This window comes from Staurois parvus, unplaced genomic scaffold (genome assembly GCF_062004578.1).
Source record: "Staurois parvus isolate SC_StPar_1 unplaced genomic scaffold, SC_StPar_1.0 ptg001054l, whole genome shotgun sequence".
NCBI lineage: Eukaryota > Metazoa > Chordata > Amphibia > Anura > Ranidae > Staurois > Staurois parvus.
Genome location: NW_028318850.1, coordinates 369,351 through 391,339, shown reverse-complemented (window position 1 = coordinate 391,339; position 21,989 = coordinate 369,351). Strand labels below are relative to the sequence as shown.

Genomic DNA, 21,989 nt, shown 5'->3' with positions numbered 1-21,989 from the left:
CACTAGAATGTTACTATGGCATTCTCATTATCAATGTGAAGGCACAGTAACTGACACTTGTGTATACAATTAAACAATTTATTCAGTGTGCACTACAGGGAAGTTACTTGCTGGCAGCTCAAAGATTATAAGTTTAAAAGTACAAAGGAAATATATACCGTATATACTCGAGTATAAGCCGAGTTTTTCAGCACATTTTTTGTGCTGAAAAACGGCCCCCTCGGCTTATACTCGAGTCAACGTCAAGGGGGGCGCGTACAGGGGTGGGCAGAGGGCTGCTGTCTCTTACCTGGCTCCCACGACGATCCATCCAGGAAGCGCTGCTCCTTCTGTCACTCCGGCCACTCCCTCACTCCTGCCGCTCGGCTCCGCCTTCTCACCGGTGATTGGTCGCCAGAACTGTAGCTCAGGAAAGGTACACAGGCGGCCAATCACGGGCGAGGAGGCGGAGCCGAGCGGACCCGCGAAAATCGAGTGAGGGAAAAGCCGGTAAGTGTGCAGTGCAGAGGTGCTGCTGCAACCACATATGCTGGCTGCAGCAGCACCATACTGCAACAGGGGTCAGCAAGTGTCATTGGGAGGAATAGTGCATCATTGGTGTCACTGATACTAATGATGGGGCATTATTCCTCCCACTGACACCATCGATGGGGCACTATTCCTCCCACTGACACCAATGATGGGGCACTATTCCTCCCACTGATACCAATGATGGGGCACTATTCCTCCCACTGATACTAATGATGGGGCGTTATTCCTCCCACTGACACCAACGATGGAGCACTATTCCTCCCAGTGATACCAATGATGAGGCACTATTCCTCCCACTGACACCAATGATGGGGCACTATTCCTCCTACTGACACCAATGATGGGGCACTATTCCTCCCACTGATACCAATGATGGGGCACTATTCCTCCCACTGACACCAATGATGGGGCACTATTCCTCCCACTGATACCAATGATGGGGCACTATTCCTCCCACTGACACCAATGATGGGGCACTATTCCTCCCACTGATACTAATGATGGGGCTTATACTCGAGTCAATAGTTTTTCCCAGTTTTTTGTGGTAAAATTAGGTACCTCGACTTATATTCAGGTCGGCTTATACTCGAGTATATACGGTATATTTAGTCTGGTGTGCATTTAATTCTGCTAAGATTTTTTCACTAATGAATAAAAGTCTTGTTGCTCATAGGAACCACAGTTGTAGGATTGCTTGCCTATTTGTTTTTTTTCCAGGTGTACTAAACGTGGAATACAAAAGATTACTACGATGACAGTTAAACTAAGGAAGATGACCCCAAGGAGAGAAATAGAGTGTTAACCTAGTAGATGTAATATGGCACCAAGATAAGTGTTGTGAATGGGTGAAGCTTATGAGCATCCACATAGATTAAGAAGTAGCTTTACCCCACTTAGCAGTGAAGTAGCACTGTGGACTTTCTGGTGTTATATTAGGTAGGGAACATAGTGGTGACCCCCAACCGGGGGGGTCAAGAGGAGGGAGTTGAGTAGAAATATAGGGGTCTGATAATTAATGTTCTAATATGTATGAGAGTTTTTATTGCGGTTCCTTTTTTTCTTCTCAGGAAATGTAATTTGAAGTATGTCTGTGACGTAATCACCTAGCCGGATAGAGAATGTTAACATACTCTTTCAAGGATAAGAAAAGCATCTTATGGTCAAACCAGTTTGAACCAGCAACTGTCATGATGGATGCTATTTTGGACTGATCATGTGATGTTAACCTGCACTTAACTCTGAGTTTGCTGTTAAGCATATGAAGATTTGATTGGATCAAAACCGTATGATCACGCCTGAATTTTCACACCCAGACTTTAAGTCTATATATGTAATAATCTAAAGCTTAAGAGACAGATATATATTTTGTATTACCTTAGTTCATCTCACATGAGGTGAACTTTTGTATGCTATATTATCTCCACTGCAGTGTAATAAATGCACCTTTCTGGATCTGCTATCTCATCTAGAAAGTCTCGCTTGGAGACGCCCTAACCTGAAGTTACAATATTCAAGCACTTGAAGCTACTGCTGGCCGGGCCCCCCTGTTAGAGTGACAGGGCCAGGCCCCCTACACAGGGGCGTATCTACTGTGAGGCAAACAAGGCATTTTCCTAGGGCGGCAATTTATAGGGGGGCGGCACCGCCCCCCGGAAGAAGGGACATTTTGAGAAGCGGTGGACAGCCATGCAGGGCCGCCATCAGAGGGGAACCTTCGGTACTCTTGCAGTGGCCCGGACAGCAGGAGGATGGATGTGGGGGAGGGCAGTTGCAGAGCGATGCTACTGTACCTCTCCCTCCAGCAGCTGACGACCAGGACCGGGGGACAGCCTGGAGCAGGGAGAGAACCCGGAGGAGGTGAGCTGTGCTGTGTTCTGTGGGATCTCCCTGCCTCACTCCCTGCACTGACAAATCATATGGGACTGCACACACCTCCCCCCCCCCCTCCTTCCTGCTGCACGGAGATCAGCAGCCCTTGAGGAAGTGTGTTTGCAGCCCCATACGATGTGAGAAACAATGAGAGAGAGGGAAGAGAGGGGGGAGGGGGGAGAGAGAGAAGAGAGAGAAGAAAGTGAGGGAAGAGAGAGGGAGAGAGAGAAGAAAGAGGGAGAGAGAAGAGAGAGAGGGAAGATAGAGGGGGAAGAGCGAGGGAAGAGGGAGAGAGAGAGAAGAGAGAGAGGGAAGATAGAGGGGGAAGAGCGAGGGAAGAGGGAGAGAGAGAGGAGAGGGAGAGGGAAGAGAGAGAGAGAGAAGAGAGAGAGAAGAAAGTGAGGGAAGAGAGGGGGGAAGAGAGAGGGAAGAGGGAGAGGGAAGATAGAGGGAGAGACAGGGAAGAGATAGAGAAAGAGAGGAGGGGGAAGAGAGAGAGAGAGGGGAGAGAGAGGGGGGAAGAGGGAAGGGGGGGGATGGAAGAGAGGGGAGAGAGGGTGAAGAGAGAGAGGGGGGGAGAGAGGGGGAAGAGAGAGGGGGGGAAGAGAGAGAGAGAGGGGGAGAGAGAGAGAGGGGGAGAGAGAGAGGGGGGGAAGAGAGAGGGGGGGCGGAAGAGAGAGAGGGGGGGGAAGAGGGGAAGAGAGAGAGAGGGAAGAGTGAGAGAGAAAAGAGAGAGGGAAGATAGAGAAGAGGGAGGGAGAAGAGGGAGGGGGAAGAGAGAGGGGAATAGAGAGAGAGAGGGGGGGAAGAAAGAGAGGGGGGGGAGAGAGAGAGAAAGAGAGGGGGGGAGAAAGGGAGAGAGAAGGAAGAGAGAGAAAGAGGGGGGAAGAGAGAGAGGGGGGAGAGAGAGAGGGGGGAGAGAGAGAGGGGGGAGAGAGAGGGCAGAGAGAGGGAGAAGAGAGAGCGAGAAGAGAGAGGGGGAATGAAGAGAGGGGGGGAGAGAGCGAGGAAGGAGAGGGGGAAGAGAGAGCGAGATGAAGGGAGAGAGAGGGGAGGAAAGAGAGGGGGGGAGTGAATAGAGAGGGATGAGAGAGAGGGGGAAGAGAGTGGGATGTGGAAGAGAGAGAGAGAGAGAGAAGGGACAGAGAAGGGACAGAGAGGGGGGAAGAGAGAGAGGGGGAAGAGAGAGGGGGGAGAGAGAGAGGGAGGAGGAGAGAGAGGGGGGAAGAGAGAGAGAAGGACAGAGAGGGGGAAGAGAGAGAGGGAAAAGAGAGGGGGGAGAGAGGTAGGGGGAGAGAGAGGGGGGCGAGAGAGGAGGGAAGAGAGAGAGAAGGAAGAGAGAGGAGGGAGAGAGGAGGGATAGAGGGAGGGGGGTGAGAGAGAGAGGGAAGAGAGGGAGAAAGAGAGGGAAGAGAGAAAGTGAATCATATACAGTTGTGTTCAAAATAATAGCAGTCAGACATCACTAACCGGATCAATCACTGTTTTTGGTAGAAATGATATTTCTACATGGCAAATTATTTCCTAGCAGGTGTAGTAGAGTCATAGAAATCCAACAGACCCAACAGTCATGACATGCATGCTGCTGATTCTGTGTAATTGAATCACTATTTGAAAGGGGTGTGTTCAAAATAATAGCCGTGTGGAGTTCTATTAGTGAGGTCATTCATTCTTTGAAAAACAGGCGGCAATTATTGCCCTTATTTAAGGAAGGAAGGCAGCAAATGTTGTACATGCTGGTTACAGTGCATTTCTCTCTGAAATTCTGAGGAAAATGGGTCGTTCCAGACATTGTTCAGAAGAACAGCGTACCTTGATTAAAAAGTTGATTGGAGAGGGGAAAACATATAAAGAAGTGCAGAAAATGATCGGCTGCTCAGCTAAAATGATTGCAAATGCTTTAAAATGGCAACCAAAACCTGAAAGACGTGGAAGAAAGCAAGGACTCAGCCAACAATCAGCTCCAGGAAGATGAAAGAAGGTGTGACGTTCCCTGTGAGGACTGTTACAATTAGAAGACGCCTATGTGAAGCCAAGCTATCTGCAAGAAGTCCCCACAAAGTCCCACTGTTGAAAAAAAGACGTGTGCTGAAGAGGTTACAATCTGCCAAAGAGCACATTGACTGGCCTAAAGAGAAATGGCGCGACATTTTGTGGACTGATGAAAGTAAGATTGTTCTTTTTGGGTCTAGTGGCCGGAGACAGTTTGTCAGACGACCCCCAAACACTGAATTCAAGCCACAGTACACTGTGAAGACAGCGAAGCATGGTGGTGCAAGCATCATGATATGGGGATGTTTCTCATACTACGGTGTTGGGCCTATTTATCGCATACCAGGGATCATGGATCAGTTTGAATACATCAGAATACTTGAAGAGGTCATGCTGCCTTATGCTGAAGAGGAAATGCCCTTAAAATGGGTGTTCCAACAAGACAACGACCCCAAACACACCAGTAAACATGCAACATCTTGGTTCCAGACCAACAAGATTGACGTTATGGAGTGGCCAGCCCAATCCCTGGATCTTCATCCAACAGAAAACTTGTGGGGTGACATCAAAAATGCAGTTTCTGAGGCAAAACCAAGAAATAGAGAAGAACTGTGGAATGTGGTCCAATCATCCTGGGCTGGAATACCTGATCACAGGGGCCAGAAGTTGGGTGACTCCATGCAACACAGATGTACAGCAGTTCTCAGAAACAGTGCTTATACAACTGAATATTAATTAAGTGATTCAAAGAAAAGCAAAATCTTCAAACATTTTTCGTTTATATAGTGAATGTTTGAGTTTGTAAAGAAGAATACAAACACTGCGATTTTTTTGAACCGTCTAATATTCACTTTTCTTCAATTTTTTTAGAGGAACAACACAAATTTGATATATTTTTCTTCATGTTGTGATTGGGAATAGAATGTGTCGTGTTCCCAATGCATTTGTGTGGATGGAAATAAAAGCTATTAGAAGGATTTTCAGCTTTATTCACTTTTTTCAACACACAACTATTATTTTGAACACAACTGTATATATATATATATATATACAGTATATATATATATATATATATATATATATACACGCACTTAGTGACTCTCTCGCTCTCTCATTGGGGGGGGGGGGGCGCAAATTTTTTTTAGCTCAAAGTCTAAATACACCACTGCCCCTACAGGAGGTCCGGGGGTACCCCCTTATCAGCGGCCCTGACTGTGGTGTCCACGTCTCTACGGTGACCGTGGTGTCCATGTCTCTATGGTAACTGTAGTATCCAGGTCTCAATAGTGACTGTGGTGTCCAGGTCTCTATGGTAACTGTAGTGTCCAGGTCTCTATGCTGACTATGGTGTCCAGGTCTGTATAGTGACTGTGGAGTCCAGGTCTCTATGGTGACTGTAGTGTCCAGGTCTCTATAGTATCTGTAGTGTCCAGGTCTCTATAGTATCTGTAGTGTCCAGGTCTCTATGGTAACTGTAGTGTCCAGATCTCTATGGTAACTGTAGTGTCCAGGTCTCTATGGTAACTGTAGTGTCCAGGTCTCTATGGTGACTGTAGTGTCCGGGTCTCTATGGTGACTGTAGTGTCCGGGTCTCTATGGTGACTGTAGTGTCCAGGTCTCTATGGTGACTGTAGTGTCCAGGTCTCTATGGTGACTGTAGTGTCCAGGTCTCTATGGTGACTGTAGTGTCCAGGTCTCTATGGTGACTGTAGTGTCCAGGTCTCTATGGTGACTGTGGTGTCCAGATATCTATGGTATCTATTGCTGCGTGGACCTTCAGTCAGAGCTGAGCTCTGGATTGGTGACAAATCTTTTGGTGGGAAACATCTGACCAATGAGTGTACATCTCCCGTGTATCTCCTCTCCTGTCAGTGGGGGGGGTCAGCAGTTACCTCAGATCTGTCCTCTGGGCTGCCCTCAGGATTCTTCCTGGCCTTCAATTTGGATCTTCTGGCCGACTCTCAGCCAGGAATGGATCATCTACATCATAAATACCTCGAAGGGCCAATTCCCCCGGAGGATGGATGGTTCAGACATTTTCATTATTTAATTTTTATTTTCGCCTCAGTTTTCACTGGTGACCTCTGCTCCTTATTTCCATCTGTCAGTCCTGGGCCTGTATTTTACCTCTCGTTCCTGAGGTTCCAGCATTATATTTGTGCACGGAGTGGTACTCTACCTGAGGTCAGCTGGGGAACTTTCCATCTACCTGTAGGCAGACCAGGATCTTCAGGAGCACCATCAGGACCATCCCCTGTGCCAAGAGAGGGTCGGGGCATTGCGGCACTGTGTGGTCAAGATGTCCACTGTGCACCGGCACTTCACTATCCAAGGGACTGCCAGGCAGATGTGCAAGATGGCGACACCGGACCAGAAGTGCCTGAGCATCACATCACCTCCTGGACCAGGTGGCCATTAGGACTTGTCAGGGACCAGAAGAGGAGGAAGTGTCATCAGAGGACCAAAGTGCCACTGTGAGTGAGGTAGGCAGCAGGTCTGAAACTTCTCTCCTAGCCTGAAGCCTCTCTAACAGGACCCTCATCGTCTCCACAGTCTGGGGGGTGAGTAAAGGCTCTGAGGGCGGGGAATGTAAACAGATGTCCCCTTACTCCTCTGAACACCTGTGCTGACTAACCTGTGTAGTAAACAGGGCCGGTGCTAGACTAATTTGCATCCTAGGCAAGACCAGCTACTTGCAACCCCCCCCCCCCCCCCCAAAAAAAAAAATTTTTTTTTTTAAAAAAAAGTAGAAAATATTAAGTCAACAAAACATGAAACTGCTAAATTTCTTTTAATGTGCAAAAATAAGTGCCATAAGATGCCACCAGCACCAATATTTGTAACGTACATGTTAGATTTGAGTAGCTGAGATGTGACCTGTAGAAATATGACAATGTAGGTTTAGCTTCAGTCCATATTATAATAATATAAGATGTGTTCAGAATTAAGTCAGAGACATTTGGTCACCAATTAGCATCTGAAAGGGACAGAGCATCCTCTGGACTAGAGGTGACACCTGGATGCTAATAAGATTTGTCACCTTCTGGGAAATCTGGAAGGAAAAGGCTCAGACAGTTCTGCTTCATGACACAGCAGGAGACCAGAGGTGGTTCTGATGTGTCTGGAGAGCTTTGAAGTGTATATACACAGATCAAAGGAATATATTTCATCTCTCATAAAAGCTAAAATATTAGTTGCAGAGAGATAAAATACTTCCTTCTGATTGGACACACTGTAGGCTACATCTGCATGTAAAACTGTATTTGTAACCTATGTAGAAATCCCAGAGAAATGCAGAAAATGGTTATATGGCGCCTGATTGCGACAGCTGAAAAGTGATTGGTACTGTCGGGATGATGCGCTGGTGTTGGAAATTCAATCCCTGACTTGGTGATTCAAACCGTTCCTGGTCCAATCAACTTTGGGCATTTCAGTACCCAAAACATCCTGTGGGCTGGTACAGGAACACCCCCCAGAGTCTATTGGCCAAGGGCTAATGTCCAGCCTACGTCCATATTCCCATAAATTGAGGACCTGAGATATGGACGGTGTGATTCGTATGGAGCCAGTTCTATTGACTGACGGATTGCAGACTCTCTCTGAGTTGCTCCAGTCGCAGGATAACTCTTGGTAAAAGTTTTATTTCTGTTTTATTACCTTTTATTTTATAGTCAATAGCCAATTGTGTGTCTTCTTGTATTTCTTGTCTTTTATGTAACTTTTTATACTTTGTACATATTTTATGCACTGCCCACTTTTGGGATATTAAATCATAAAATTCATAAGTGACTTCTGGGTACTTAAGCTCGGGCTCATACCTCCAGAGAGATTGTATTGTATTGCAGTGTCTTTATATGCTCGGTCAAGTTCATTACCAATCTGTATGCAATTGCACTGCGTGTTGGCAGATTGCATGCAGATTGTAAAGGTAACAGGTCTGCCAGCCGGAGATCTGTGTGTGTGTGGTGGCCCAGCAGACCAGTCAAAAACTGTTGGGTGGTGGCAAGCTACTGTTTGTGGTGTGTCTGGTGTGGGGGTGTGTGGACAGTGGAAGAGTGATTAACTCCGGGGTTCTAGCTTGTAGGATAACTAGAGGAATCCTAAAAGGGTGTGTCAATCGCTAGGCTGCTCCTCAACCCTTAGTTTGCACCAGATTCTATATAAGATTCCTGTCTGCCTGTGTGTGTGGTCAGCCAGCTGGATTGGAGTGGAGTGGAGTCTCCCTCTAGTGGTGGCCAGAGGTAGTGCGGGCTGTGAAAGTATATCACAGCCAGTCTTATATTCGTATATATTCATATTAAGTCCCTCTTATTCCCTCTAACCCCAAGTCACGGCCGCACGTGCGCACCTCGGTTAGCAAGTCGCTGTGGGCGTGTGCGTGTGGGTTGGATCCGTGACAATATTAAAGACAAAATCCGTGTCATGGGCGGGCTGTGTCTGTGGCTGGCAGTGGCAGGGTGACAGTTGCAGTGAGTGGAGGATGATGGATCCACACTCTGACAGATCCCAGGCTGGAAATCCCCAGGCAATGGGGGGAGGTAAAACACTGTAACAGCAGGCAGCCCAGCCAAGCCCAGCCCACAGACACAGAGAACACCTGAACTGAGCGATCCAACAGAGTGACAGATCCGGCACAACACACCACCACCAACACTGACACATCAGCAGGCACTAGAAGAGCGGGCTGTGGGATGGTGATGATGTCATCACTCACTGACAGATTGCACATGTGATGGATGGCCGGCTGGGTCACACTCACACAGACAAGAGACATTAGAGTTAGACATTACCTTCCTCCGCAGGCGCAGCTCCGCCTCCGCTGATGAATGGAGAGGAGAAGGGCTGGAACTCTTTAGTGATCAGCAGCCGCCAGCTGAGTTTGAGAGGAACACTGGATGGAATGGCAGCTCAGCTCAGCTGCTACACTGGCCCCAGACACTCCTCTGTCCTTTCTTTTTCCCCTCTGTTGCCCCTCCCCTCAGCTGGAGGATAATTCATGACGTGGCGGCGTCCCACACAAAGTGCCTCTAGGTGACACTGCGCCCTAGGCAGCCATCTTGTTTGCCTAGTGGAAGCACCAGCCCTGGTAATAAAGGTGTATATACTTACCTATTTCCAGGTCATTCCAGTCCAGTCATGTGATTTGCCCCCCTGCATATTAGCCAGCAGCAGCTGCAGGGTAGAGGAGGCAGCACTGACCTTGGATGGGCCATGGAAGCCTATGAGTGATGTCACTGGTCTCAGCTTTATCAGTCATTGTCAGAATGCTCTCTCCTCTCCCCTGCAGCCACCACTGGCTCACACAGGGAATAGCAAGACAGGACCGGAGTGGGCTGAAAATAGGTAAATATATACATCTTTATTACACAGGTTAGCTTTAGGCTGAATATCTGCTTTAAGCAGCATGAAGATTCAATGGGGAATCATTGGAAGGCTTTTGGCTTCAGCTACATAATCCCGTCTGTGGCCCAGCCAGGGGCGTGTGTACAGGAGTCGCAGGGGTTGCCATGCTCCAGGGGGCCTGTGCGGCTCCCTTGTACACCTGGATAGGAGGGCGTCAGGGGTGGCGGCAAATAGTGGAAGAGATCCCTCCATGCTGCTGCTGAATGCCTGCTTCTCCTCCTCTCCATCCCGCAGACATTCAGCAGCTGCAGGAGGGAAATGGAGGACATCAGTTCCTCTCATGCCACTCCCGCTGCCTCCCTTTCCCAGTCCTGCTGCCCTAAGCTCCCGGGTGCTCCCCTGTCCCCCCCCCCCCCCCGCAACGCTTCCGAGTTCCTCCCTCCCACCTCCTGCTGGCTGCTGCGGGGGATACTGTCAGGTTGGGAGAGCAGGGAAGGGGCCAGTAAAAGACACAGCAGTGTCTACATGGGTAAAAACCTTTACTATCAAAGAAGGTGACCTTTTTATTTCTCCTAGGTGGATCCACTATATTCTTCGCTATTTGTACTCTCAGATTTGGCGCTCTTTTATATACAAATTGGGGCTCATTGGGTAAAAAGCCTTTGTGGAAAAGACTACGGGAGCACCTACAAAATATATATAAGGGTTATCCTAAACATAGTGTATCTAAACACTTTGCCACCCATCACTACAAAGATGCATCCTTATATTTTGGGGTGTTGAAAAATATCACCCCCATTGGAGGAGTAGTAATAAAATCAAAACTTTGAGTCAGGCTGAGTCTCACTGGATTTATAATATGGATACTTTAGTACCTTTGGGACTGAATATAAAATTTGATATCAATTGTTTTATTAGTGATTATTAATTGGTTTGTTTCTTGGTCCTTCCCCTTTATTTTCTCTTTATGATAGTTCCTCTGAATATCTCCTCTTTAGTAGTATACACATAGTACACACCACAGTTTTTTTTATATAGTTTTATATATTTTTATATATATATTTATTATTAATATTTTTATTGTTATTTTATTGTAATGTATTAAATGATTTTAGGAATTGATTTAGTATTAATGCCATAATGTTTTTATAATTTGTGATTATTATCATAAGGGTGATGTATTTGAATAAGTATTGCCACCGGGTCAGTTTTGTTTGCATATTGCATTCCCTTCCCAGTTTGACACTGGTAATATGCTGCCTGATAGAGCTTTGTATATATATGTATAAAAATCTATGGGAAAATGGCCGCTGCGCTCCGACCTAATGATCTGTCTCAGGTGTGGACTTCCTAAATAAAGAGTCCGTGGTCACCAGCTCTATAGCCCTGAAGAAGTCACGTGGTAGCGTGACGCAACGCGTCAGGCTAGAGCTTGGTGACGTCATTACGTATGAACGTCAGTCGCCATCGTTGGACTCCTTGATTGTACACCTAACTGTGGGTTTACACAGTACATGCCTGATGGTCCTGTGACCCTGTTTTAAATTGTGAGTAGCCTTTTGGCATTGTGGATTTCGCAAATAAATACAAAAATACTACACTGTGGAAGTTCTCTTTTTGACTTCTTTTATAGGAGCCATTGAAGGTTCCATAAAGGTGTTTGACCATTTTTTTATCACGGTGGGAGCTGATCCTGTGTCCAGTCAGAGGAAGTGATCCATCCTGCCTGGGATCATCCGATCATACAATATACTTTTTGACTCCTTGAGGGTCAAAATTTTTAGGTGAGCGCAGGCGCCAGACGGTGACGGATAGATTGGCACTAGTTTCTGAGCACGCAAAATATAGCTGAAAAATTGAAATCTGGATTTACTATTTATTATTTTTATTTAAGATTTATTTTATCTTTGTTTATCTTTACAATTGGGACTTTGCAATTTATTGTCACGGTGTATGATTTGGTCACTATTGATTTCACTTTTAATTGTCTCCTAGTCACAAGTATGTATTTTAATTATTTGGATCATGTTACACTTTATATATATATTTGAATTGAAGCTGGTTGATTAACATTTTTTATTGATCACACACAGTGTCGTATAACTAATTTATATTTATTCACAGTTTTTATAAAATTTTTATTGCCTTTCAGTATTCATTTCAAGTATATCACAGTGTTCACAGCGCTACACCATTCTTTTATCAATTTGTTAAAAATAAAAAAACTTCTGACACCAGTGGCGGAACTACCAGGGTCGCAAAGGTCACACTTGCGACTGGGGTCTGGCATTCTGCCACTGTGGGGGGGCCCCAAGATGGCAGGAAGGTGGCCCATTGCAGGACAGTAATAAAGGGTCCCACAATGGGAATAAAGGGCTTCCGAATCAGTGGGAAGGGCCTCGGTCAGGGGCCAGGGGCATTGGTGTATTTAGGTTTTGTGCTGCCCTAGGCAACACAAAAATTGTCTGCCTCCACGACACCAACCAACACCAACCCCCCCGCCCCTCTCATGGAGAAAGCCTGAAACTGACCAACAACACCCCTGCCTTCCACTAACACTCCCCTCCCCCCACCTTCGGCCATAGAAAGACACTCATCTTCATCTCTGGACATCCCCAGGAATGAGAGCCAAGCTCTACATACACCATTAAGCAGCCCGCAGCTTCTCACGGGGTCCACTTGGTTCCCATGGAGCACGTGTCCCTTCTTTCATCCCTTCTTCTGGCAGGAGGTGCTGCCCCCCTGAACAATGCCACCCTAGGCAAGTGCCTTGTTTGCCTTGTGGTAAATACACCCCTGGCCAGGGGGGCCCTGCATGGTTTCTTGCACTGGAGCCCTGAAGTTCTAGTTACATCTTTGGGCTCAGCCATAGAGATCTGCATCCTCTAATGCTCCTCCACTGATTTCAGTACAGGGGTCTACTTTTCCTTTAGTGAATCACAGTGCACTTTCAATTATATACTTCAGTGCAGGGGTGCTCAACCTCTTGCAGGGCAAGAGCCACTTAAGTCATTTGGTAATAACAGGGTTTTACCGCCCCCAAACCACAAATGTAAACAAGCCTTTACTGTCCTGAACCGCTGCATCCCTGTGCCTAGAGACTGTTGCATATTGCTGATTGGCCATACATGGATCCAGATTTGAAGTTCCTGCTGAATCGGCCAAATTTCTATTCATCTTTGGCCATTCCCGTTCATGAGAAGACAGTCTATAAATTGATAGATTTAGGCTTGGTTCACATATATGCATTTTGCGTTTGATGCCTTCTCCAGTGCTTTTTGCAGTGTGTTTTGCATTTTTCTACACGCATTTTTTATGTGTTTTGCGCTTTCCTCAGCTCTTTTTTTTGTTAAAGTAGAATTTCTTTGTTGCTGGGTAAAATAAAAATGCAAAACGCAGCAAGAACGCGGCAAAAACGCACTACCATGCATTTCAGCTTCTCCATTGAACTCTTTTGTAGCAAAAATTCTGCTTTTTGCTTTTAAAAAAGTCCCTGACCCTTTCCAAAAAACGCAGCAGCTCAAAGCATAGATGTGATCATGTTCCATAGGAAACCATGTTAAATGGACTGTAGCGCGTTTCTGGAAAAAGCCCTAAAAAACGGATTGCTGTGAGTGGAGCCTTAGGTAGGATTTTTTTAAATGTCATTGTCAGTTAGGGAGATATACTAAAACTTGTGCACTCAGAATCTGGTGCCGCTGTGCATGGCAGCCAATCAAGCTTCTACCTTCAGCTTGTTCAGTGAAGCTTTGACATTAAAACCTGGAAGCTGATTGGTTTCTATGCAGAGCTGCACCAGATTTTGTACCCTCCAGTTTTAGTAAATAAGTCGTTATCAGTGTGTTGTGGGTAGGATAAAAAAAAAGTGCGCTACAGTTTCTGGTCATTACTACGGGTACAAATAACATTCACATATGTGGCATCACTGTGATTGTCAGGAGTAAGAATTTGTTGTGGGCTGTTATTTATTTATTTTATTTCAGGTACTTGTATACCTTTAATGGTAGATTTTGATGATGACAAGAAATATTTTTTCCATATTTTAGGCAACTTTTCCTTTAATAATAAAACAGTCAGGAGATATCCATTTGAGTGGTTGTAAAGGTTCAAGTTTTTTTTTATCTTCATGCATTCTATGCAGGCCTGGACTGGCCATAGGGCACACCTGGCATTTGCCCAGTGGGCCGGAGCCACCTGGATAGGAGGGGCAGCCGGGAAGCACATAGACTGGGCATTTCTCACCTGCCGCCACTAAATGCCCACTTCTTCTCCTCTCCCTTCTGCACGCATTCAGTGGCGGCAGGAGAGAAATGCACAGTCTGAATCCTCTATGTGCTTCCCGGCCACCCCTTCTATCCATCTCCTGCTGCAGTGGGCTCCTGTGTGCTCCCCCCGCCACAACCAGCCCCCCTCATCTCCAGCAGCATTGCCGCCGGGTTCCCCCCCACCCTGTGGCTACTGTAGGGGATCAGTCAGGATAGATTGTCCCCAGTGCTGACAGCCCCACCACCACCACAGACAGGAGAGAGAAAGCTGGCCCTGCTCCTATTTCTCCCGCCCTCTCTTCCTGTATCTGCCCCGCCCACACTCCCTTGTTCCAGCCTTGTGTCTTCCTCCTCCCCCCTCTCTCTCTCTCCTTCCTTCTTTCCCTCCTTTCTTTCTGTCCTTTCCTTCTGTCCTTCTTTCCCTTCTTCCTTCTGTCCCACCCTCCCTCCTCTTTCTTTTTTCTTCCTCCTTTCATTTCTTTCTCTTGCGACCAGGCCCTGGCATTCCATCACCAGACTCTGAGGAAAGGGACCCCTGGCTTGGGGCTGCTCAGTCATGCCCGGGCCTAATTTTTGTCCCAGTCCGGGCCTGATTCTTTGCATGAAGTTAAAAACGTGTGCAGCAGCCCCCCCTAATACTCACCTATGCCCCCTCTTGATCCAGCAATGTGCACTGAAGTCTCAGCTATCCCGGGACTCCCTCTCCTTATTGGCTGAGACAGTAGTGGGAACTATTGGCTCCTGCTGCTGTCAATCACAGCCAGTGAGCCAATGAGAAGAGACAGGGGGTGTGGCCAAGCCGTGGCTCCATGTGTGAATGGGCACACTGAGCAGTGGATTCCCCCATAGCTAACTGCTTTCTGTGGGGGCACCCAACAGGAGGTAGGGGTCAGAAGAGCCGGCAGAGGACCGGGGGAGGAGGATCTAGGCTGCTCTGTGCAAAACCACTGCATACAGCAGGTAAGTATAGACATGTTTTGTTTTTGTTTTTTTTATTTAACCCTTTAATATCACTCTACCAAAATAGAATAGACTAGAACAAAATAGAATAGAAAATAAAGGAATAGAATAGAAAATAATCAAATCCATTGGAATAGAATAGATTAGACTAGAAAATCAAAGAATAGAATAGAAAAGATTAGACTAGAAAATCAAAGAATAGAAAAGAATAGAGTAAGGCCCCATGTACACGGGATGTTTCTGAACGATGGAAACTGCTGGAAAACGTAGATTAAAAACATCTGTTTGCGTTTAGAAGCGTTTTTTAAAGATAAGCACAGGAGAACCTCCCAAATGCCCAGAATGCACTGAAAAGTGGTAAATTATTAACTATTTCAGACTGTTTCAGAGAAATACAGAGAGTAGAAGCAGAGACAGCAGTATGTGTTGAGATTAGCTTAGGTGTGAGTTTCTCATTAACATTTCTTTTGTTTCCAAGGGTGGGAAAGATGTCTGGTGGAGGGAGTCATTAAGACCACCTGGCAGGGGGTCTTCATGAGGAATTTGAGGTGTGAATGGTCATTAACATATCTTTTGTTTCCAAGGGTGGGAGAGGTCTGAGGTGTGAATGGTCATTAACATATCTTTGGTTTCCAAGGGTGGGAGAGGTCTGAGGTGTGAATGGTCATTAACATATCTTTTGTTTCCAAGGGTGGGAGAGGTCTGAGGTGTGAATTGGTCATTAACATATCTTTTGTTTCCAAGGGTGGGAGAGGTCTGAGGTGTGAATGGTCATTAACATATCTTTTGTTTCCAAGGGTGGGAGAGGTCTGAGGTGTGAATGGTCATTAACATATCTTTTGTTTCCAAGGGTGGGAGAGGTCTGAGGTGTGAATTGGTCATTACAGTGTGTGACAAGCTTGGTAGGAACATCCTGTGTTCAGTGTTTTGTCCAGTGAGTACCTTGAAAATGCTTTGCATGCATTTTTCATGATGAAAAAAGGCTCTGGACAGCATCTGGAAATGGATGAGTTAAAAAAAATTCAAACGCTTATAAAACGTCATTTGCCGAATTTAGACGCATTTAAAAGCGTTTTGCGTTTGAAACGCTGATAAAATCTAAGTCTGTTGCGTTCAAAAAAACAACTGTAAACTCAACTGCTTGTAAACGACTGTAAATGAAGATGTGTACATCGACACAAAGGAAAACACTAGGGAAAGTTCAGGGGGTGCTGAAAAAAAACACCGAACAGCTCCTAAACGTGAGTTTATCAGCTGCAGTGTACATGAGCCCTAAAAGAGAAAAAAGAATAGAAAATAAAGGAATAGAATAGATTAGAAAATCACAGAATAGAGTAAAACAGAACAAAATAGAATGGAAAATCAAAGAATAGAATAGAAAAGATTAGAATCCATTAGAATAGGATAGAAAAGATTAGACTAGAAAATGAAAGAATAGAATAGAAAAGATTAGAATCCATTAGAATAGAAAAGTTTAGAATAGAAAATCAAAAAATAGAATAGAAAAGAATAGAATAGAGCAAAACAAAACAAATTAGAATAAACAATAAAAACATAGAATAGAATCAATTAGAATAGAATAGAAATGATTACAACAGAATAGAATAGAAAATCAAAGAATAGAATAGAAGATCAAAGAATAGAAAAACAATAGAATAGAAGAAAATAGTAAGAATATAACTGTCTTCTGAAATTCGAATTTTGAATAGAATATGGATTGTAACATTAGGACTGTTTTCAAATTCATTCCAAATTCAATCGAATTCCAGTTTGAATAAACAAAACGAATTCCGAAAAATTAAACGAATATAACTAATTGAGCAAAACGAAATGAGTCAAATAACAAATTGAAATGAAACAAAACGAATGTTTTTGTTCTGTACGTTTACTCCTCCTGTACCTGCCTGCTTGCAGTCTTCTGTGGCACGAGCTGCACATGCAGCACCAACGCGGTCCCTGTGTGCCGGAGTGACTAACCGGCTGGCCAATCAGGATGCCCGAAGACTGGAACCTCGAAGTAGTCAGGGAGAAGATGCCGGTGTCAACAAGGGACACTTCATGGACTTCGGATTTTTAGACTCCATTCACATCTAGGCAATCTGAATCGCCACGATTCTCCCCACGATCCCAAAACGACAAATCTCGTTGTTCAAAGATTGTCGCCCAATCGTGACAGAATCGCACCGCGTTTTAGGTGCTATTTAAAATGAATGGCACCCGAACAAGCATGGTGTGATTTGTCAGTATTGCCATTTTGGGATCGTGGGAGATATTGCGGCAATTCTGCCTGCGATTCAGAATGTCTATATGTGACCTTAGGTCAGCTTTAATCAAATGACGTCTGACTTTTTGGAAAATGCAACTGCACTGGCTGTCACAGACTTGAAATATGAATGAGTTTGATGCGTCCGATATAAACACTCATTGGCTTCGTGATTTGTTAAAAATCTTTATCGGTTAATAACATCATTTAATATATTGACAACACATTTGGGGGAAATAACCCAGCCCCCCTGAATTTTTTAGGGATACATGTAAAAAAAAAAAAGACATTGACAAACATAATATATTGGCTTGTATCAGTATCATAAATGAATACCACGGTCCGCCTTTTAGTGATGCCTGTTATAGAGGTCTGTGTGTCCCTCCATGGATATGCCTCTCCAGACCATCACTGACCCACCACTAAAACGGCCATACTGAACCATGTTACAGGCAGCAGAACGTTCTCCACGGCTTCTCCAGACCCTTTCATGTCTGTCACATGTGCTCAGGGTGAACCTGCTCTCATCTGTGAAAAGCACAGGGTGCCAGTGGTGGACCTGCCAATTCTGGGGTTCAATGGCAAATGCCAATCCAGCTCTATGGTGCCGGGCAGTGAGCACAGGGCCCACTAGAGGACGTCGGGCCCTCAGGCTACCCTCATGAAGTCTGTTTCTGATTGTTTGGTCATTCACACCAGTGGCCTGCTGGAGGTCATTTTGTAGGGCTCTGGCAGGGCTCATCCTGTTCCTCCTTGTACAAAGGAGCAGATACCGGTCCTGCTGATGGGTTAAGGACCTTCTGCGGCCCTGTCCAGCTCTCCTAGAGTAACTGCCTGTCTCCTGGAATCTCCTCCATGCTCTTGAGACTGTGCTGGGAGACACAGCAAATCTTCTGGCAATGGCACATATTGATGTTCCATCCTGGAGGAGTTGGACTGCCTATGCAACCTCTGTAGGGTCCAGGTATGGCCTCGGGCTACCAGTAGTGACACTGACCCTAGCCAAATGTAAAACTAGTGAAAAACAATCAGAAAAGATGAGTAGGGAAAAAACGTCAGTGGCCTCCACCTGTAAAACCATTCCTGTTTTGGGGGTCGTCTCATTGTTGCCCATCTAGTGCACCTGTTGTTAATTTCATTAACACCAAAGCAGCTGAAACTGATTAACAACCCCCTCTGCTACTTACCTGACCAGATCAATATCCCAGGAGTGTCATTGACTTTATGCTAGACTCGGATAAAAAAGGGTTCCTTTAATATTTTTGAGCAGTGTATTTGCCTTTCCCAGTCCCCCCCGCCACTCATCGATATACAAAATATATATTTTTTTTAAAAAATAAAACCTTTCTATTTTAGACTCAGTGATATCAACGGGGTCTCTGTGCTTCTCTATGCAATGCAGGCAGATCATGGCTGGTGGGAGGGGCCTGGCAGGATGCTGTACATGGCTTCCTGAAAATATCACAGCACCCTGTCTCAGTTCTTCTCTCAAGAGCCCTCTGCCCTAATGCAAACAACGGGCTGGCTCGTGGGAGGAGTTATGCAAATATCAAAGTAGTAGGTGGATGTCAGTCTGGAGGAGGGGCTGTTCCTAAGAAGGTTACATTTGGATGCAGACCGCTCAGTGTGATGCTGCGCCTCCATGACTGAAAAGAGTATCTTCCTTCCTAGCGATCTTCTGTAAATTATCAATTGCCCTGCCCCCATGTAATGGAGATGAAGAGACATGGACAGATTTGTAGTCCATACCAGGAGAACAGCCTAGAGTGACAATGGTGGATAGAAAGGTACAGTTGTGACCAAAATTATTCAACCCCCACTGAAATTGAGTGTTTTGGCCAGTTTGACATTGCTTTTGATCATTCAGTCATCTTGCTTACATTTACATTAAAGAGGCACTTGTAGGTCAGACAAATATAACATAACAGTTATAATGAAATAACCACAAATGTCTTTTCTGTGCTCACAGCATTATCAGTTTTATTCAACCCCCAAGTGACATTCAATCTTAGTACTTAGTACAGCATCCTTTTACAGTTATAACAGCTTTTAAACGTGAAGCATAGCTTGACACAAGTGTCTTGCAGCGATCTACGGGTATCTTCGCCCATTCTTCATGGGCAAAGGCCTCCAGTTCAGTCACATTCTTAGGCTTGCGCACTGCAACTGCTTTCTTTAAGTCCCACCAGAGGTTCTCAATCGGATTTAAGTCTGGTGACTGCGATGGCCACTCCAAAATGTTCCAGCCTTTCCTCTGCAACCATGCTTAGTGGACTTGGAGGTATGCTTGGGATCATTGTCCTGTTGAAAGGTCCAACGTCTCCCAAGCCTCAGGTGTGTGACGGACTGCATCACGTTTCCATCCAATATCTCCTGGTACTGAAGAGAATTCATGGTACCTTGCACACGCTGAAGCTTCCCTGTACCTGCAGAAGCAAAACAGCCCCAAAGCATGATTGACCCTCCACCATGCTTCACAGTAGGCAAGGTGTTCTTTTCATCATAGGCCTTGTTCTTCCTCCTCCAAACATAGCGTTGATCCATGGGCCCAAACAGTTCTAATTTTGTTTCATCAGTCCACAGAACACTATCCCACAACTTTTGTGGTTTGTCCACATGGCTTTTGGCATACTGCAGTCGACTCTTCTTATTCTTTGGAGACAGCAAGGGGGTACGCCTGGGAGTTCTGGCACGGAGGCCTTCATTACGCAGTGTGCGTCTTATTGTCTGGGCTGAAACTTCTGTACCCACATCTGACAAATCTTTTCTCAGTTCCTCAGCAGTCACACGGGGACTTCTCTCCACTCTACGCTTCAGGTAGCGCACAGCAGTCGAAGTCAGCATCTTCTTTCTGCCACGACCAGGTAGCGTTTCAACAGTGCCCTTTGCCTTGAATTTGCGAATGATGCTTCCTAAGGTGTCTCTTGGTATGTTTAACATCTTTGCAATCTTCTTATAGCCATTGCCCTTCCTGTGAAGAGAAATCACCTCTTCTCTTGTCTTCCTGGACCATTCTCTTGCCTTCACCATGTTTGTAACCACACCAGTAAATGTCTAGAAGGAGCTGAGTATCACAGTCATTTTAAAGCTGCCTAATTGGTGCTTATTATGCTTGATTGCTGCTCGGTGACATCCACAGGTGTTTTCAATACCTGATGGAAAGCACCTGTATGAACCTCTGTTCTTCAGAGTGGTAGTCTTTAAGGGGTTGAATAATTGTGGCAATGAAGAAACCACATAAGAACCATTTACTACTGTATTACATAAACAATTGATGTCATTTTAGTTGCATTTGGGTAGTTACAACGTCCTTGTAGGATTTGATTCTGAATACAATTCCAAATGTACACTATAGTCCCTAAACCCCTTTACAGCATTGGGGGTTGAATAATTTTGGTCACAACTGTATATTATATTTACTTGTTCTCCTAGATTGTAAGCTCGAAAGAGCAGGGCCCTTGAACCCCTTGTGTATTGTATTGTTACTGTATTGTCTCATGTACTGTCCCCCACTATAATGTACAGTGCTGAGCAAACCTTTTAGCGCTATATAAATACTGTATTATAATAATACTTGTTTTAAACTTTTTTATTGCGCTTCTTCAGTTACTTCCTGGTTTCTGGCCTAGGCTAAAATGATGGCATACATCCCAGGAGTCTTCAGGAGGGGAGGAGGGGCTTTCACAGCTAAGCACTCCCTCCTGGCTGCATGCCTGAACCAAGGGCAGATGGATTCCAGAAAGTAAATGCTCCAAGTCCCGTCTGCCCTTACCCAAGATGGCCACAGGGTTCAAAGTGATTTTCTAATATGGATGGAGGAGTTTGCTTTGAATAATAATAATACGTGAAACACTGTTTTCAGCTTGTGATGCTCAGATACAGTGTAGTTGTGCTTTAAGTCCCAACTCCCTAATCCATAGGATTCCTCAGATGTGCAGATTGGGACTCACATTGTAAACATATTTATGGCAACTGCAGATCCTTCATAATGTTCATCAATTTATGGCCACTCTTCTCCAAGAAAATGCCGCCATCCTTCATAGAATACAAAGCAGCTTCAGGCATTCTTCATTATTTAATACTTTTCAGTTCTTTCCTGAGAAAAAAAACCCCAAAAGTTTAGTATCATATCAGTTTCAGTTGAAAACAACAGGCTCCCTTTATCTGTTTCTCGGCCAGAACCGTTTTTGGACTGAAGATTAGTTAAAGCCGCCAAACGTCCTGAAGAAGAAAATGGTGGGAGTTGCAATTTTTTATTTAGCAAACAGTTTATTAACCGCTTCCGCAGATATACTGCAACAGGGCGGCACGGGTGCGCAAAATCACGTATATACAATATATATGTGATTTTGCAGTTCTGGGTAGGCCCTACCCGCTGCCTCAGCTGTGAATCAACGGGTCCCGGCTAGTGATCTCCGGAGATCTCTGAGGATTACTGACGGGGGGGGGGGGGGGGGGGGGAAGAGACCTGTATGTAAATAATACAGATCTCTCCCATGTCAGCTCCTGCACACTGTATAGCAGAGCCATACAAAGCAGTGTGCTGTGCTTCCAGTGAAGCACACACACAGCCCCCACATTAAAAAACAGCACACAGTTAACCCTTTGATCGCCCCAGATGTTAAGCCCTTCCTGCCCAGTGCCATTAGTACAGTGTCAGTGCTTTTTATTAGCACTGATCACTGTATTGGTGTCACTGGGGATGTCAGTGACACCAAGTCAGTTCCCCCCAGTGTCAGAATTCACGCCGCAGTCCCACTATAAGT

The 21,989-nt window shown here is 45.4% G+C and overlaps 1 protein-coding gene across 1 annotated transcript in view; it reads right to left on the bottom strand.

Annotated features, from left to right (window-relative positions):
* Positions 1-17,396: 17,396 nt before the first annotated feature.
* The window catches only part of LOC149440757 (uncharacterized), a 57,070-nt gene continuing 52,477 nt past the window's right edge, over positions 17,397-21,989 (bottom strand). Inside the window, exon 8 of the mRNA XM_089658166.1 lies at positions 17,397-21,319. Coding sequence (XP_089514292.1) covers positions 21,309-21,319 — 11 coding nt within the window. The 3' untranslated portion in view covers positions 17,397-21,308. The remainder of the gene's footprint in view (positions 21,320-21,989) is intronic.